General features: G+C 38.9%; 1 protein-coding gene across 2 annotated transcripts in view; it reads right to left on the reverse strand.

Moving 5' to 3' along the window:
- The window catches only part of LOC126259354 (catenin alpha), a 154,549-nt gene that overhangs the window by 52,965 nt on the left and 82,319 nt on the right, over positions 1–19,265 (reverse strand). For both annotated transcript variants that reach the window (XM_049956080.1, XM_049956081.1), the window contains one exon: positions 11,679–11,794. In XM_049956080.1, coding sequence (XP_049812037.1) covers positions 11,679–11,794 — 116 coding nt within the window. The remainder of the gene's footprint in view (positions 1–11,678; positions 11,795–19,265) is intronic.

Consider the following 19,265-nt stretch of genomic DNA (forward strand, 5'->3'; position numbering starts at 1 on the left):
AATTTTTCTTTTGTTTCCTTTACTGCTTGCTCAATATACAGATTGAATAACATCGGGGAGAGGCTACAACCCTGTCTCACTCCTGTCCCAACCACTGCTTCCCTTTCATGTCCCTCGACTCTTATAACTGCCATCTGGTTTCTGTACAAATTGTAAATAGCCTTTCGCTCCCTGTATTTTACCCCTGCCACCTTTAGAATTCGAAAGAGAGTATTCCAGTCAACATTGTCAAAAGCTTTCTCTAAGTCTACAAATGCTAGAAACTTAGGTTTGCCTATCCTTAATCTTTCTTCTAAGATGAGTCGTAAGGTCAGTATTGCCTCACGTGTTCCAGTATTTCTACGGAATCCAAACTGATCTTCCCCGAGGTCGGCTTCTTCTAGTTTTTCCATTCGTCTGTAAAGAATTCGTGTTAGTATTTTGCAGCTGTGGCTTATTAAACTGATTGTTCGGTAATTCTCACATCTGTCAACACCTGCTTTCTTTGGGATTGGAATTATTATATTCTTCTTGAAGTCTGAGGGTATTTCGCCTGTTTCATACATCTTGCTCACCAGATGGTAGAGTTTTGTCAGGACTGGCTCTCCCAAGGCCGTCAGTAGTTCCAATGGAATGTTGTCTACTCCGGAGGCCTTGTTTCGACTCAGGTCTTTCAGTGATCTGTCAAACTCTTCACGCAGTATCGTATCTCCCATTTCATCTTCATCTACATCCTCTTCCATTCCCATAATATTGTCCTCAAGTACATCGCACTTGTATAGACCCTCTATATACTCCTTCCACCTTTCTGCTTTCCCTTCTTTGCTTAGAACTGAGTTTCCATCTGAGCTCTTGATGTTCATACAAGTGGTTCTCTTATCTCCTAAGGTCTCTTTAATTTTCCTGTAGGCAGTATCTATCTTACCCCTAGTGAGATAAGCCTCTACATCCTTACATTTGTCCTCTAGCCATCCCTGCTTAGCCATTTTGCACTTCCTGTTGATCTCATTTTTGAGACGTTTGTATTCCTTTTTCCCTGCTTCATTTACTGCATTTTTATATTTTCTCCTTTCATCAATTAAATTCAATATTTCTTCTGTTACCCAAGGATTTCTACTAGCCCTCATCTTTTTACCTACTTGATCGTCTGCTGCCTTCACTACTTCATCCCTCAAAGCTACCCATTCTTCTTCTACTGTATTTCTTTCCCCCATTCCTGTCAATTGTTCCCTTATGCTCTCCCTGAAACTCTGTACAACCTCTGGTTCTTTCAGTTTATCCGGGTCCCATCTCCTTAAATTCCCACCTTTTTGCAGTTTCTTCAGTTTTAATCTACAGGTCATAACCAATAGATTGTGGTCAGAGTCCACATCTGCCCCTGGAAATGTCTTACAATTTAAAACCTGGTTCCTAAATCTCTGTCTTACCATTATATAATCTATCTGATACCTTTTAGTATCTCCAGGGTTCTTCCATGTATACAACCTTCTATCATGATTCTTAAACCAAGTGTTAGCTGTGATTAAGTTGTGCTCTGTGCAAAATTCTACCAGGCGGCTTCCTCCTTCATTTCTTAGCCCCAATCCATATTCACCTACTACGTTTCCTTCTCTCCCTTTTCCTACACTCGAATTCCAGTCACCCATGTCTATTAAATTTTCGTCTCCCTTCACTATCTGAATAATTTCTTTTATTTCATCATACATTTCTTCAATTTCTTCGTCATCTGCAGAGCTAGTTGGCATATAACTTTTACTACTGTAGTAGGTGTGGGCTTCCTATCTATCTTGGCCACAATAATGCGTTCACTAAGCTGTTTGTAGTACCTTACGCGCGTTCCTATTTTCCTATTCATTATTAAACCTACTCCTGCATTACCCCTATTTGACTTTGTGTTATAACCCTGTAGTCACCTGACCAGAAGTCTTGTTCCTCCTGCCACCGAACTTCACTAATTCCCACTATATCTAACTTTAACCTATCCATTTCCCTTCTCAAATTTTCTAACCTAACTGCCCGATTAAGGGACCTGACATTCCACGCTCCGATCCGTAGAACGCCAGTTTTCTTTCTCCTGATAACGACATCCTCTTGAGTAGTCCCCGCCCAGAGATCCGAATGGGGGACTACTTTACCTCCGGAATATTTTACCCAAGAGGACGCCATCATCATTTAATCATACAGTAAAGCTGCATGCCCTAAGGGAAAAATTACGGCCGTAGTTTCCCCTTGCTTTCAGCCGTTCGTAGTACCAGCACAGCAAGGCCGTTTTGGTTATTGTTACAAGGCCAGATCAGTCAATCATCCAGACTGTTGCCCTTGCAACTACTGAAAAGGCTGCTGCCCCTCTTCAGGAACCACACGTTTGCCTGGCCTCTCAACAGATACCCCTCCGTTGTGGTTGTATCTACGGTACGGCTATCTGTATCGCTGAGGCACGCAAGCCTCCCCACCAACGGCAAGGTCCATGGTTCATGGGGGGGCATTAATGCTTAACAGATTTAAAGAACACTTTAACTGCTAATTATTGAGGAGAACATGTAATAGCACAATTATACAACAATGTCACCATTAAAATGATGTATCACAATGAGCTTGACTTGTTCAAAAAATTTCAAAGATAGTCCTATTACAGTGTAAAAACATTTGAACTTTATTATATTAATTTCACCAAAAATTTATCAATGTATCTGACTGGGGAAAAAAGCATACACAACAAAACAAACTTTTTGTCCATTTTAACCACAGATAACTCTTTAAAAATGTGATGACATTTTTTCTGTTTTGCAGTACTCTGGTACATCAGCTCACAGATACTTAACAGTCATACAAATGACTATCTTCAACACTTTTCAAGGCAGTGACATATCAAGGTGATATCAGTTGAAAATATACTCTTCTATATAATCAATGAAATACACTTCCATTTGTCACACTGGACCCTCCACATTGGTGATATCAAAGAATCATTTTCAGCATTTTAATATGCCGCCTTGCCGGTATAAGTTCAACAATGTCTAGTCAGCAAGAATGAACGTATACCAATTACGCACAACGGTTTGCCAACATTTGAAACTCAATTTTTTCTTGAAATTATTTGCGGTTGTTTCTATCATCATGTCTTTCTTTCCTTCTTATCCTTCAATTGTAACTTCATGAAAAAAGAGAGAATTTTATCTTCTTCATGATACTGTATGTCAGCTGTCCTTTGTTAGACACTGAATTGATTATGTTATCATCCTTAAATGGGAAGAAGGCAAATTCTGACAAGCATGGACATCATCAAACCATTAGTTTAAAGATTTGCAAAATACTGATATAAATAATTCACAGAAGACTGGTAGAAGCTGTCCTTGTGTAAGATCGGTCTGGGTTCTGAACATGTAGGAACATTTGAGGCAATACTGATTCTGTGAATTACCTTTAAAGATAGCCTGAAGAAAGGCAAACAAACATTTATAGCATTTGTAGATGCAGAGAAGGACTTTGAAAATGCTGACTGGAATACACTTTTTGACATTATTAGACAGTAGGGGGAAAACACAGTAAATGAAAGGTTATCTACAATTTGAACAGAAACCACACAACAGCAATAAAAGTCGAAGACACAGATGACAAGTGGCAGTCGAGAAGGGAGTGAAACAAGAATTTTGCTTTAGCCAATGTTATTCAATCTGTACATTGAGCAAGCAGTAAAGAAAATCGAGGAGAGATCTGTAAAGGAGATTCCGAGGAGAGATCTGTAAAGGAGATTCAAGTTCAGAGAAAGTTAATAAAAATTTTTAAGATATGCCACATACATTTTAATTCTGTAAGAGATGTCAAAGGACTTTGAATACAAATTGACAGAATCAGTGGTGTGATGAAAGAGGTTCTAATATTAATATCACAAGAGAAAGACGAAGTCATCTCAAATCAAGTGATGATGTGGGAATTAGGTTAGTAAATCTGACACTGAAAGCAGTAGGTGAGTTTTACTATTTGGCTCAGCAAAATAACTGACGATGGCTGAAGTAGAGAGGATATAAAATGCAAACTAGCAATAAGGTGAGCAAAGCTTTTCTGAAAAAGAGAACTTTATTAGTATCAAATATAAATTTAAGTGTTAGAAAAGCTTTTTCTGAAGGTCAGATGTATAGCACTGTATGGAAGTGAAACATGGACAATAAATCATTCAACCAAGAACAGACTAAAAGATTCTGAAATGTTGTACTATTAACAAAAAATTAAAAAAGATGCTGAAAATTAGGTGGGTAGATTGGGTAACTAAGGAAGAAGCACAGAAACAAATTGGAGAGAAAAAAAATTATTTCACAACTTGAGTAGAAGAACAGTTCGCTTGACAGAGGACATCCCCAGCCTCTACTATCTTCCGCCCTCCTGGCAGAGCCAGCTGCACTGGCCTTGTCTCCTCTGACAGTCGATCCGCTGCTGGGAAATCTCACGCCCTCTCTGGTTTTGCGCCACAATTCACAGCACAGACCAGCAATTTTCGGCCCTAAGGGCCTTTTCAGGGGTGAGGGATATAGTATCCTCACCAGTGGACATCGAGATGGATGCAGATGAGTATGGGTATCACAGTTGAACAGGGCAGAACACTGCCATGGGAATGGGGGGAGGGGGGGTGGGGTTGCTTGGGTGATCCACTGCAGGGGCAGAGCCACTGCCTCAGGAGTTTACCTGCCAGTGGCAACAGGCCTGGCCAGGCAGTCATTACATCTACATCTACTATCTGCAAACAACCGTGGAGGGCATGATTAGAGGCTACATCCCACTGCAGCAGTTATTATGGTGTCTTCCTGTTCCATTCAAATATGGAGCATGGGAAGATTACTTGTCTGAATGCCTCTGTGCATGCTATACTTATTCTAATCTTGTCTTCAAGATCACTACATGAGAGGTATGTAGGGGTTATAGTACATTCGTAGAATCATCATTTAAAGCCGGTTCTTGAGCAGTACTCAAGTCCATCAGTGTCATATATGCAGTTGCCTTTACAGGTAAACCACTCTCTCCTAAAATTCTCCCAATAAACCAAAGTCAACCATTCGCCACCCCTTCCACAGTTCTCACATACTTGTTCCATCTCATATTGCTTTGCAACGTTACACTCAGATATTTAAAAGACTTGACTGTGTCAAGCAGGTGACTAGTAATACTGTAACTGAACATTACAGGTTTGATCTTCGTAGTCATCAGCACAAACTTATATTTTTCCACATTTAGGGCTAGCTGCCATTCATCACACAAATTGGAAATTTTGTCTAAGTCATCTTGTATCTTCCTACAGTCACTCAACTTCAACACCTTACCATACACCATGGCATCATCAGCAAACCACCTCAGATTGCTGCCCACCCCACCCGCCAAGGTTATTTATGTGTATAGACAACAACAGAGGTCCCATCACACTTCCCTTGGGCACTCCTGACAATACCCTTGTCTCTGAAGAAACACTCGCCATCGCGGACCACATACTCGGTTCTATTATTTAAGAAGTCTTCGAGCCACTCACATTTCTGTGAACTTATTTCGTATGTTCATGACTTTATTTATGGGGTACCACATCAAATGCTTTCCGAAAATCTAGAAATAAGCAATCTATCTGTTGCCCTTCATCCATAGTTCGCAGTACACCATGTGAGAAAAGAGCAAGCTGAGTTTTGTATGAACAGTGATTTTTAAAACCATGCTGATTCGTGGACTTAAGCTTCTCAGTCTCAAGAAAGTTTATTATATTCGAACTGAGAATGTGTTCAAGGATTCTGCAACAAACAGAAGTTAGGGATATTGGTTAGTAATTTTGATGGTCTGTTCTTTTACTCTTTTTATATATTGGAGTCATGTGCACCTTTCTCCAGTCACTTAGGACTTTGTGCTGGGCGAGAGATTCACGACAAATGCAAGCTAAGTAAGAAGCCAATGCCGTAGAATGATTTTTGTAAAATCGAACTGGGATTCCATCCGGACCAGGTGATTTGTTTACTTTCAAATCTTTCAGTTGCTCAATCGCCATATCTGTTTCCAATCGAGCACGTATGGGGCATCATCGGACGGTAACTATAGCCTCCATCCCACAAATTGACATTAGGCACCTGCACAACACAATGAATGCACGTTTGCACGCTTGCATTCAACATTCTGGTGGTTACACTGGTTAGTTATGTACCAGCATTTCGCATTTGCAACAGCTTATCTCGCATTTACATTAACCTGTGATCTTGCAATGTTGATCACTTAAATATGTTACCTAGCAAACGTATTCCTGAAATTTCATTCCTCTACATTTACTGTTTTTTGTTGTTGCAATGCTTTTTCTGTCAGTGTATTTGCAACTAAACAGGAAAGGGGGGAAGTGACAGTGGTACACGACCTGCTCTCTGTCACACACCACAAGATGGTTTGCGGAGTATAGGTATACATGTAGATGCGAATGTAGATTTAGTGTACATATTGAACAGTGGGATGAATTCCACAGGCTTCAAAGAGTTTGTGATTTCCCACCTTTGTCAGCATATACTGATAAAAGCTGTAGGAATCTGAGGTGAAAGGATGTTCTTATTATTTGTTTAGCTCCATATTTACTCCGCCTATTCCTGCACATCTCCTTTCTTTTTTAGCGAGTTTTGTAGTTAACCCATTGCCAATAATTACAACTTTTTTCTTCTTCACAACACATCATTTCCACTATCATCTTGCCTGCACCACAACTCTGGATATCTTCTAGTCCACTGATTATATTCAGTTTTGCTGTACCTTTTCACAACTGGTTTTGTGTGACATTACCTTGTATGCCAATGTTAATTTCCATGTTTTTGGTGTTCAGTGAATTGAAAGGAGGGTATAAGATGAACATCAACAAAAGCAAAACTAGGATAATGGAATGTAGTCGAATTAAGTCGGGTGATGTTGAGGGTATTAGATTAGGAAATGAAACACTTAAAGTAGTAAAGGAGTTTTGCTATTTGGGGAGCAAAATAACTGATGATGGTCGAAGTAGAGAGGATATAAAATGTAGACTGGCAATGGCAAGGAAAGCGTTTCTGAAGAAGAGAAATTTTTTAACATCGAGTGTAGATTTAAGTGTCAGGAAGTCGTTTCTGAAAGTATTTGTATGGAGTAGCAATGTATGGAAGTGAAACGTGGACAATAAATAGTTTAGACCAGAAGAGAATAGAAGCTTTCGAAATGTGGTGCTACAGAAGAATGCTGAAGATTAGATGGGTAGATCACATAACTAATGAGGAGGTACTGAATAGAATTGGGGAGAAGAGAAGTTTGTGGCACAACTTGACTAGAAGAAGGGATCGGTTGGTAGGACATGTTCTGAGACATTGAGGGTCACCAATTTAGTAGTTTGGAGGGCAGCGTGGAGGGTAAAAATCGTAGAGGGAGACCAAGAGATCAATACACTAAGCAGATTCAGAAGGATGTAGGCTGCAGTATGTATTGGGAGATGAAGAAGCTTGCACAGGATAGAGTAGCATGGAGAGCTGCATCAAACCAGGCTCAGGACTGAAGAGCACAACAACAACATATTGGAGATGAATCTGACCAAAATGTTAATTTCCATGTTTGTGGTGTTCAGTATTGGAGATAAATCTGACCAAAGAGTCTTGATGGGTATGTCATCTAAGTTGTCTGGAATAATTCTGTTTCTGTTTATATCCATTTCTGCCTCCTGTATATTGTTATGCAGCTCTTCTTTCTCTTTTATAGCTGCTTCATTTCTTCATCCAATATTCTTAACTTTTTTTCCTTTTTATTCATACTTTTTTTTCCTTTTTATTCATTCTTTCTTCTTTCCTCCTTTTTCCTACTGCTCCTTTTGCTGTATTTTTATATAGTTGCTTATGCTGTCCCACTCTTCATCAATACCATTGCTAGTTGTTGCTTTAGCTAGATGTTAATTTAATTGGTTTAGGTATAGTATTCCTATACTAGTGTCTCATTCAATATGCAATAACAGATGTATAATTCACTGACATATTTATAATGACAGTAGCAAAGAAGTAATAAATTTAAAAGTTATGCAAGATACAGAAGTTCTCAAGCATCTCTGCAACCATGATATCATATCTTGTGAACTGTGGGTTATACCATGATATAATTTTGCAGGTGCCTTTAGTGGTGTATGTGGATATTATCTACAAAATTTACTGTGAACAGAGATCGTAGCATAGAAATAATAAATTTAAACATCATGCATGATGCGGCAGTTTGATTTTGTATTTATCCATTAATTGACATAACTGAACAAAGAAGGTATAATTAACTGATCAATATACAAAGCTAAAATGTGATATCTGAGACACAGTGAAATTCTTCATGTTAATTTAATAAATTAACCCACTTGTATCAAATACAGAATGAACAAATTGTACACACAGTTGTAAAAACTATGTGGAAACCAAAATAATATGGCACTGCTGACTGGGGCACCCAAGTGAAAGGGTCTGTACTTCTACATCTCCAAGCCACTGCATTGGTGAGAAGTTAGTTCACATTGATACCTTTCTTTTACAATGTTTTTGTGTCTGTTATGTCTTATAGAAAGTGATGATGTACATCCAATGAAATGTTCTATTTCTGTGGTGGTTTATGATACAAAAGGGAGAAAGTGAAATCTTGACCTGATCTACTTCTCTTGAATACAACCGCACCCAACCGAGTGGTGGTGGGGCAACATTGAGGTTAAAATCTAGGCTCCAATTCAATTTTATATCTAGTGTGGCAACTGCTTAAGAAGCAGTCTCAAGATGGTATGCATTCCAGCTCTAATATCCAACTGTGACACAGTCAATCATTCACTTTTTCATGTCATGTAACATGGAGTAACATCACCAGCCAACAGATGGAGCAACATAAACAAAGTCTCACCATAATTCTGTGATGCACTGCATGGAAATTTTGAGGATTAATCACAGTAATTAACATACAGTCTGATAATTGGGATCCATATTTTGGTGAGAAAAATTTCTCTTATCCCACAATTCAAATAAGCTTCCTTTGGGTTAAGCAGAACTGTGTTTTGCAACATTAGTGGGCTTGACTATGTAGAAGTGCTGTCTAATAAGACTCAAACTCTGAAAGTGTTTTGGATGACAGTGACAACTAGTGATTTCATGAAGCAGTGACTCACTCACCTTCTTTTAATAAAATGAGGTAATTAGATAGACAAAAATGTATTCACCAAGTGGCGGCACAACGTGCACACATAAAAGACTATAGGCAATCTTTCAGAGCCAGGGCTCCTTCAGGCAGAAGGACTGAAGGGGAAGGTAGAGGGATGAAGGAAAAGGACTGGAGAGGTCTACGAAAAGGGGTAGATTTCGGGAAAGTAACCTAGAACAGCAGGCCAGGCGAGATGTAAAACTAGAGAGATCAGAGCGCGCACGGAGGCTTTCCGGCAGTCGTTCTTCCCACGAACCATACGCGAGTGGAACAGGAAAGGGAGTAATGACAGTGGCACGTAAAGTGCCCTCCGCCACACACTGTGGGTGGCTTGTGGAATATAGATGTAGATGAGAAGGAAAAACTGATTGCTAGAACTTGCTTTGGACGAGATTTGAAAACCTGAGAGCTTAAAGATGGAAGACAGGGTAATATGGAAGACAGAGATTACTGCTTAAACATGTGCACAAGTTAATAAGAGTAAAAAGATAAGTGAATTGTACGCAACGGAGGAGGGGGGCGGGGCAGTGAAAAATATACAGGAAAGAAAATGAAAGACGTAGAAAACTAAAAGAAAGGAGTAGTTGTTATGAAGAAATGCTGAGTTGGAAGAAATTAAGGTAAATTGAGGCCAGGTGGGTGGCGAAAACAAAGGACATGTTGTAATGATAGTTCCCACTTGCGGAGTTCTGAGAAACTGGTGTCTGGGGGAAGAATCCAGATGGCACATGTGGGGAAACCAAGGCACCAAGGTCACGACTGTCATGTTGTAGACCATGCTCTGCAACAGGATATTACGTGTTGCCAGTATACACATTCAGCCTATGACCATTCATCCTAACTGATAATTTGGTGGTAATCATGCCGGTAGTCATATGTTTTGCCAGTTACAGGGCTGGTATAGGTGGTGGTAGGAGGGTGCATAGGGTAAGTCTTGCAGCAGGCACGGTCAGAGTGGTAGGAGCAGTACTGTAGAGAGATGGGTGCAGAAGGAGCATAGGGTCTGACAAGAATATTGCAGAGATTGGGAGGGCAACAAAAAGCTCTTCTAGGTGTGGTGGACATCACAATTTACATATACTATCAAAGGGCGAGCCATCTGTGAAACGACACAAGTCATATACCAACTGTTATGTAAACATTGCTTGGCTTTTTACATTGGCTTGACTACCACCAAATTATCAGTTAGAATGAATGGACATAGGCAGAAGGTGTATAGTGGCAACACACAATATCCTTTTGCAAAGCATGCTCTACAACATGACAATCGTGATGTCGATGCCTGTTTCACCACACGTGCCATCTGGAGTCTTCCCCCAGACACCAGTTTCTCAGAACTCCACAGGTGGGAACTAGCGTTACAACATGTCCTTGGTTTTCGCCATCCACCTGGCCTCAATTTACCATAGTTTCTTCTGCCCCAACATTTCTTCATAACAACTACTCCTTTCTTCACTCCGTTTTAGTTTTCTACATCTTTCATTTTCTTACCTGTGTATTTTTCACTGCCCCCCCCCCCCCTCCCCCCTCTGTTACGTACAATGCACTTATCTTTTTACTCTTAGTAGCTTGTGCACAATGTTTAAGCAGTAACCTCTGTCTTCTGTATTACCCTGTCTTCCACCTTTAAGCTCTCAGGTTTTCAAATCTTGTCCGGTGCAGCCCCAATAATCAATTTTTCCCTCTCGTTCTGTCCCGTAAGTCCCCCCTAACCCATGATTTTGGGTCACTTTCCTGAAATCTACCCCTTTTCCTAGATCTCTTCAGTCCTTTTCCTTCGTCCTTCTTCCTTCCCCTTCAACCCATCTGCCTGGAGAAGGAGCCACTGGCCCCAAAGGCCTGCCTAATTATAATCTTTTATGTGTGTGGTCTGCCGCTGCTACGTGAGTAGATTTTTCACCTATCTAATTACCTTAATTTGTCAAAAATTGGTTGTTTTCATCTCTTTTAAAATTTATATGAAATGTGAGGCTTTTCATTCTATATAAGAAGCAGAATAAAATACATATACAGGCTTTCACTCTGCAGCGGAGTGTGCACTGATATGAAACTTCCTGGCAGATTAAAACTGTTGGTAGGAGATGAGATACTGGCAGAAGTAAAGGTGTGAGGACGAGGCGTGAGTCATGCTTGGGTAGATGGTAGAGCACTTGCCCGCAAAAGGCAAAGGTCCCCAGTTTGAGTCTCGGTCCGGCACACAGTTTTAACACAGTTTTAATCTTCCAGGAAGTTTCATATACAGGCTTTTTTTAACTTATACATGATTCTGCAATTGCAAAGCTTCAATAAAACAGGAAAGAAAATAGACTACACACACACACACACACACACACACACACACACACACACACACACACACACACACACAGAGAGAGAGAGAGAGAGAGAGAGAGAGAGAGAGAGAGAGAGAATGTTTACATTCAGCATGTAGCAAGTGTGTATTTCAACAAAACACTTATACTGGAATTACACAATTTTAACTTAATATTGTGTTTATTACTTTGTACACAATGCAGAATGCCAACCTGTCCGACACGTGATCAACAACCGCCTTCCTCAGTTGCCGCCGGAGGTCTCTTGTCTTGCGGCACATGTGATCTAAGGCTCGCTCCAAGCCTTCACTCTGTTCTTTGGTACCCATCTGTCAAAAAATAAATTAGCCTTGAAATAAATTAGTCTTGAGCAGAATTTTATAATTTTCTGACCTTGATGAAGGTGATAAAAAATTAATGATTAAAAAAGTTAAATAACGGAAATGACTGTTTGTTGTGTCAGTATGCAACTCAAAGGGTCAACTTTATGGTGAGTAGCAATCTATCCTGTTCATAATATTGTTGAAAGCGACACTAAAGAGCCTTAGCTGTACATCCCTGCCATCAGCCACAATGAGTATACACAAAATGATAGAAGTCAGGAATGTAACTACAATCTGAAGACAGATGATGACATTCTTATCGGCCTCACTTGCCACAGATTGATTTCTGAAACTGTGTTATACTCCTAGTAAAATAAAAAATAAATAAATAAATAAATCATGTCCTGAAGAGGACTGTAGCAGGTTGGTTGAAACATCAACAATTTAACTTACTTACAAAAATTATACTTATTTATTGAAAAGTTCATTTTTCAAGGATCTGAAACATTTTCAAAATGTACTTGTCTATGCCACTTGTATTAGATTCACCAAAACAGAACCACACTGCAACTGTACACTTTTAAATTGGCGTTAGGTTGTACAAGGGGTATGGAGGAAGCAGCAGTTACGTTAGTTTTGCTAATGACAAGAAGGGCAAAAGCATTTACATAACTTTTACATTTCACATATCAGAAAACATTTATAACTATTACAACAGCTGAATCATTCAACAACGTCATGCAATTTGCTAAACGAACAACATAAGACAAGCATGGAGAAAAATATGCAGAAAACTCAGCTGCAGGCTCCCACACCACTTATAAAACACACCATGTTGCGTGTTATTTTATCTATAACACAAAAAATTATGTACATAGAGTATCCAATGCTGCTGACAACCAGTTCTCACTGTTTCAAAGCAGATTAATGTAATTAGTGCACACTCAGCAAAATAGAGTAAGGAGTAGCTACAACCCAGGGGGTCACTATTAGCACCTCATATGCAAGAATTTGTGAGATTGCATTGGTGCATCTGAAATAATCATTCCCAAGTGGAATGTAGAAGAAGTAACTGCTTCTGGATTATAAAATAATCATAATTCAAAACATCCTCAGCTTTCTTACTACATCAGTTTATACAACTACTTAGAGGAATCGTGTCAGATCATTCTCTGTGATTTCAATGAAGTGGTATGTCCTCAACATGGTGACCAAATTATCTCTGTGAAAGAGAAATTATGCAATCAAAGGAGGATGGAACAACACTACTGAGAGAAGATCAAAATGTAATATTTAAAATAGCACCTGATAGTCTCAGTGCAAGCAAGTTACTGCTAATGCCGATTGATTACACTAGCATGACTGTGGCTCAGTTAGGATTTTATGGCTAAAAACTACTCTTGATATATTAAGAGCACAATGCAATCAAGTAACCTTCATGTAGTCAACAAAATGTACATAAAAAGACTTGAATAAGTTGACAACATCCACACCGATTCTCGGTGACACAGTGGTCACAAAAATAAGCATAATAGGAAATGGGGTGAATTAGAAGATGGTACTAGCTTGGCAATGCTCAACTGTAGCTAATTATATCAGAAAGAATCAACAGCAGTTGTGTCATTATATAACAGAGGGAGCTGGAAACAACATTATGTGGGACAATCCTCATTCATGCGGGTAAACATTAGCTCTAATGCAACTGGGCAAAAGTTGGAAATTATTCCTGTTTCTGTCAGGTGGCACCACGTGTACCATGATCTGCTCTCCTCACGCAGCTTAAGGCTGCGTTCACACTGCCGGCCGGGCCGTATATACGACTTCGCCACATCGTTTTATGAACTTATTTTTTCCTTAAAAGCGTTACTTACGTCGTGAAAAAAGAAAAAGTCTACTTTTCGTTTCGCGTGATTTCTTAGTTTCGTAACGTTTGCCAACCGATTTTGAAGAAAGTATGCGGCTAAAAAATCTGATTTTTGTACACGTGGTAGTGTAACATCTTAGCTTCGTATTGAATCATTTATCTTTCCATATTTCTTAGCAGTCATTGTGAAATGATGCTATTTGTCAACTTTTGCACTTGATTTACAAATCTTGTAGTGAAAAAGTTATGTAGCGGGTAGCTTACTGTTAGATCCGTTTTAGACCATACATTGTTGGGAATGAAATGTAGCTAAAAGTACCAAAAAGTTTTTGAAATGATAATGATACTGATATCTGTCTCTGGTCACAAGTAATGGGAGCTATTCAGTGGCGTCAGTGCCGCGTCCGCAAGTTCGCGCGGTTACAGCTTGGTTTAGGCAGTCATATAATGCAGGACACAAAAAAACTAATCACTAGTGATCAGCGCAGACCTAGTGTCGGTCCCTCGTATTATTTTAATGGTCTCATTGTCTAGATAAAGTGTCTAGATAGAAGTGTCAATGACATAGGTCTGATAAAATATGATGCAAAACTAATCACAAAAACAAACTGGAGATTTACGATACATTTACTGCAGAAACTGAAGTGCAATTCTGTAGTCTCGTTGTCTACTTTGACAGAAAAAAATAATGGAGAGTTAATGAAACTACTGTAGATCGATACAGATGTGCGTTTCATTGTTCTTCATGTTTTTTTTTTTTTCTTCCTTGGCGGGCTGCGCTGCACTGTCAAGGTAATCCCCACTCTTTGGCTAAATGGCTGTTAGCTGCTGGAGGCCAAATAAATAAATTTAAAAAAATCTCTACCCTTCGACAGCTGACAAGCAAGTTAGTAGGAAACGCAGCTGCAGTCAACAGTTGCTCGCCTTTAGCTAGTCTGTGCTGTCTTGTAGAACAATGTCTTCACTCTTTTATTGGTATTGTTTTGACTTTGCAGTAACTCGTCGAGTTTTGAAGTACAGATGAACTAGGAGGTTATGGATTCATCCCATAAATAGCAACAGACATTTAGGAGAGTTTTTTTCTTTACATGAAGAACTTAAAAACTATCCTGAAAATTTTTATTCATATTACAGAATGAATCATAACACATTTCAGTATGTGTTGCAGAACATTCAAGACAATATTTCGAAACAGACCACAAATTTTCGCAGAAGTATAACAGGAGAAGAAAAATTGTGTATAACGATAAGGTAAGAATCGTTAGTACACACTTTTTGGTTTGCAGTAGAACTTTGTACAGCATTCACTACCCCAATTAATTGTAGTCATGTTTTTGTATTTTAAATTTCACAAACACTACCTCTGAGGGGAAGAGTGTTTATGGGACTCCTGAGAATCATTAGGAAGTAATTAGCTTCGTCATTTTGGGTAATGTCTTGCTGTGCCTTCAACGAAGGATCACAGAAATACTCCTTCAAAATTTTCCAACTTTTTTCTTCTTTTTTCTTCATGATGCAGCGCTTGGTAGTGGCCAGGGTTCATCATGTGGAGCCACTGATGACCTCACAAAATTCTTTTCCTTACCTTGTAAGATAGACAGATTGATAGGCAAAGAGTTTTGAGATCATGCCCTTTGACTCAGTGGTTCTATTTCCACTGATAAGGAACTGTGCACAGCTCTTGGAACTTAGAAAAATCACATGACAGAACAAAGCCCGAGTGGAATTGCATTTTAATATACTATTCCTTGGATCACATGGACCTTATTTTGCCAAGTTACACAAGTTATTCTCTGTAACTGTTTCTCAGGTCTTTGCATTTAGATTTCATTATTTTAATTGACAGAATATAGAAGGGTGCAAGAAAATGTCTCTTTAATTATTTATTGTTGTATAACTGTGAAATGACATGGACTAAGTAAATATCTACTGTGCAAACAAAACTGTAAAAATTTTGCCCAACACCACACTTGAGTAACATATTTTATGAATTTTTTCCTCAGGTATCTGTCCACTGGCATCTCCTTTCATGGACTAGCATCGTCATTCCGATTAGGAGTGTCCACCGTATCAGTGGTGGTGAAAGACGTTTGTATGGCCATATGGGAGTCACTTGCTCCCATTCATTTACCAATGACAACTGTTTCTCAATTTAAAGAAATTGCCAGTGAAATGCATACGAGATGGGGATTTCCAGACTGTGTTGGGTGTATAGATGGGAAGCACATACGTGTCCATTGTCCTAAACTTTCTGGCAGCATGTTTCACAATTACAAACAGTATTATTCGATTGTACTCCAAGCAGTTGCTGATGCAAATTACAAATTTATAGCTGTAGATGTTGGTGCCTACGGTAAACAGTCTGATGCAGGCGTGTTTAAAGAAAGTATGTTATATAAGAAACTTACAAATGGGGAGCTGTTATTACCGCCACCAACAAGACTTGAAGGAATGTGTCAGGAACTACCGTACGTCATTTTGGGAGATGAAGCTTACCTCTTATTAGAGAATTTGATGAGACCTTTTCCTTGCAGAAATTTGGACAACGAGAAGATTCTATACAATGATATGCATTCCAGAGCAAGAAAAGTTGTTGAATGTGCATTTGCTATAATGACCAATAAATGGAGACTACTGAGGAAGGAAACTGAAACATCCATTTACGTAGCTGATCACATAGTCAAGTGCATTTGTCTGCTTCATAATATTGTCATTGACAGAAAAGAATGCAATGTTGAAGCTGAAAAGTTTTGTAACAATGCTGATATGCAGACAGCTGGTGCCACATTCAACAGAAATTCCACATTACATTTGAAAACTGTCAGGAACACTTTTGTTGAATATTTCGTTAAAAATGCAACTTCAAATAATTAAAAAACCTTTCAAAAATAAATTTTGGAATTGAAAGTACTTAGCTATTTACTATATTTTTGTGTATCTCATTTCATTGTAAATAAAACAAATAAAATTATAAAGGAAAATAATTTATATTTGTGTGTACTATCTGAAACACACTCCTTGGTTACTTCATTCCGTAATCTAGAAACTGCATCATTTCTGTCATACTAGCTGAATTTCTGATACCAAATTGATAGACACAAGTTAATGTCACATATATGTTATTCTGCATTCATTAAAGTAAGAACATCGCAAAAAGATGTCACAGACAACGGCTTATAGTAACGTGCCACAGCACGACTTTACAATGCATTGTCATCTGGTAGGGACACATTTCCATCCCTCAGTGACACTCGTATCTGTCTCCGTTTACAAGTAAATGCGAACTATTCAGTGGCGGCAATGCCGTGATCGCTGGCAAGCTATTGTTGTAAATGCATGTAAATACGGTAGATTAAACAAATGAAATAAAAGTAATTTCGCATGTATCATTATAATAAACCTAATTTTTCCTCACTGATTGTGAAATGTAAGGTAACATCTTAAAATAAAAGACGTGTGCAGTCACACTTGTTATGAAAGCAGAAGGGAGACGTGTGATGCGTGTACTACAGCAGCTGTAGTGCTGCTCCACAGGCTCACGCCTGTGGTCGGCTCGCGCTGGCAATATTAAACACTCGGAATGTGGCCGGCTCGGCTCCGGGAGGCTCACGCCGTGTCGGCGTGGCCCGGCCGCCAGTGTGAACACCGCAATTCAAAACCATGTGTTTGATATCAAAGCGGGCTGCGGCCCGGCCAGGCTCGGCTCGGCCCGGCCGGCAATGTGAACGCAGTCTAAGAGTGGCTTTCCTAATAGGTGCACAGATAATACTATTTTCATGAAGATAGTGACATCACCACCACCACCAATAAACGTAACTCCATTCTGGATTCAGGTGTGTGGAACAGCAGCTGGTTGATGAAATGTAATAATTATGTACCAACAGCTGTTATTTTGATACTGTTTTATTAGGAAACTAGTTTCAACATTCCAATCACACTATCATCAGGGTTGTCGCATGAATGACACCAAGTACCACTCGCGCTTGTATAAGACAAGCCACCAGTACTCTTATCTGGTTCCCCATCAGTACACTTATCTGGTTCTACAGATACCCAAACTTCACAAGCATGTGTGCTCTTCGCATGTGACAGTAATTGTTCATTTGACAGTGGAACTTAATTAGCATGTGTGCTCATCACCCGTGTGACAGCAACTGTTCGTTTGACAGTTGATGCCACATGCGTGAAGGGCACAGAGCTCATTAAGCCTGGATATCTACAGAACCAGATATCTTATATGGTTTTGTAGATATCAAAACTTCATCAATTGTGCGCCTTGTCATTCACGTGACAGTCTCGATGATGATGTGACTGGAACATCGAAATTGGTTGCCTAATAAAACAGCATAAAAATAACGGCTGTTGGTACTGTATTATACTTAATTGACCTTTCCAAAACATCTGTTAAAAGCTTCTGTCCAAAAAGTTTTAATTTCCTTTTTTGGATAGTTGCTATGAGGTTTCTCTGCTTGCTCATCTCTTTCAGAACACCTAACTGAACTTTTTCTGTTCAAATGGCTCTCATTAGCTTCCTCCAGTGCCACATATGTATCACTTCTCAGCACTTCCTCCCTGTCTTCAATAGTGTTCAGCTTTCACAGCATACAAGAGCACTATCCAGATGAAAATCTTGACATTTGTTTTTTATAATAAATTCCTATTTCCCTTCTGAGTGTCTTCTTTCAGTGAAAGCACAGTAAACTGTTGCACGTTGTTTTCCTATTTTCCATACTGTATCTGTAGTATTCTTTAGTTAACATGTCTAAAGGAAAAGAATTAACATTCTTTTATTTCTCTGAATTGTGATATCAGGTTTTCTCATTATTTTGTTTACTTACTATAATACCTTTTTTACTATTAGTTTTAAGATCAAAGTATTTCCTGTTGCAAATTTAGAAAATACACTCTGCATGTTTTTCACCGTAAGTTACTAAGGCAAACTGCAAAGTTTGTACAGTGAATGGGAATTCTACTCTTTTTAACTTAACATGTTTTTCCCTTGAAGATCCTTGAACCTTTTACAATGAAAAGGTTATACAAATAAGAAGATATTTAGCATCCTTTTCTCACTTCTATTCTAATAGTAGCTTCACATTTCTGTTGTGTTTCTTCCTCTACAATTATTCCTCTCTTGAATCATGTTTATCACATTTTCTGCGATTCATGGTTTTTATTCCATTTGTTTTTCACCCAGTATTTCATCTGACGTTTCTGTTACAATTTCGTTCACTGTATTTCATGATTTTGCATAAATCATCTGGTTTCTTTTAAATTTTAAACTACACTTTACTATGAATGGCACATGGTCACAATCTTCATCTAATTCTGGATAGCTATGGATAGACTTCGATTTCTATACCTTCTGCAATAAAAATCAATTTGGTAGCTATTACTACCACATGGAGCTTTCTATGTGTACCTCATTCTTTTACGAATTTTAAAGGTTGTGTTTGTTGTCACTAAGTTCCTCAAAAAACTCAAGTAGATGCTCTCCTCTACAATTGGTGATTCCTAATCCGAATATCTCTGCTGTCCTCCTTTCCAGATAATTCCCCACTATGGTGCTGAAATCTCTCGTTATTAATGAAGTTGAAAAATAGACTTGTATAGTCA

This window comes from Schistocerca nitens, chromosome 5 (genome assembly GCF_023898315.1).
Source record: "Schistocerca nitens isolate TAMUIC-IGC-003100 chromosome 5, iqSchNite1.1, whole genome shotgun sequence".
Lineage (NCBI taxonomy): Eukaryota > Metazoa > Arthropoda > Insecta > Orthoptera > Acrididae > Schistocerca > Schistocerca nitens.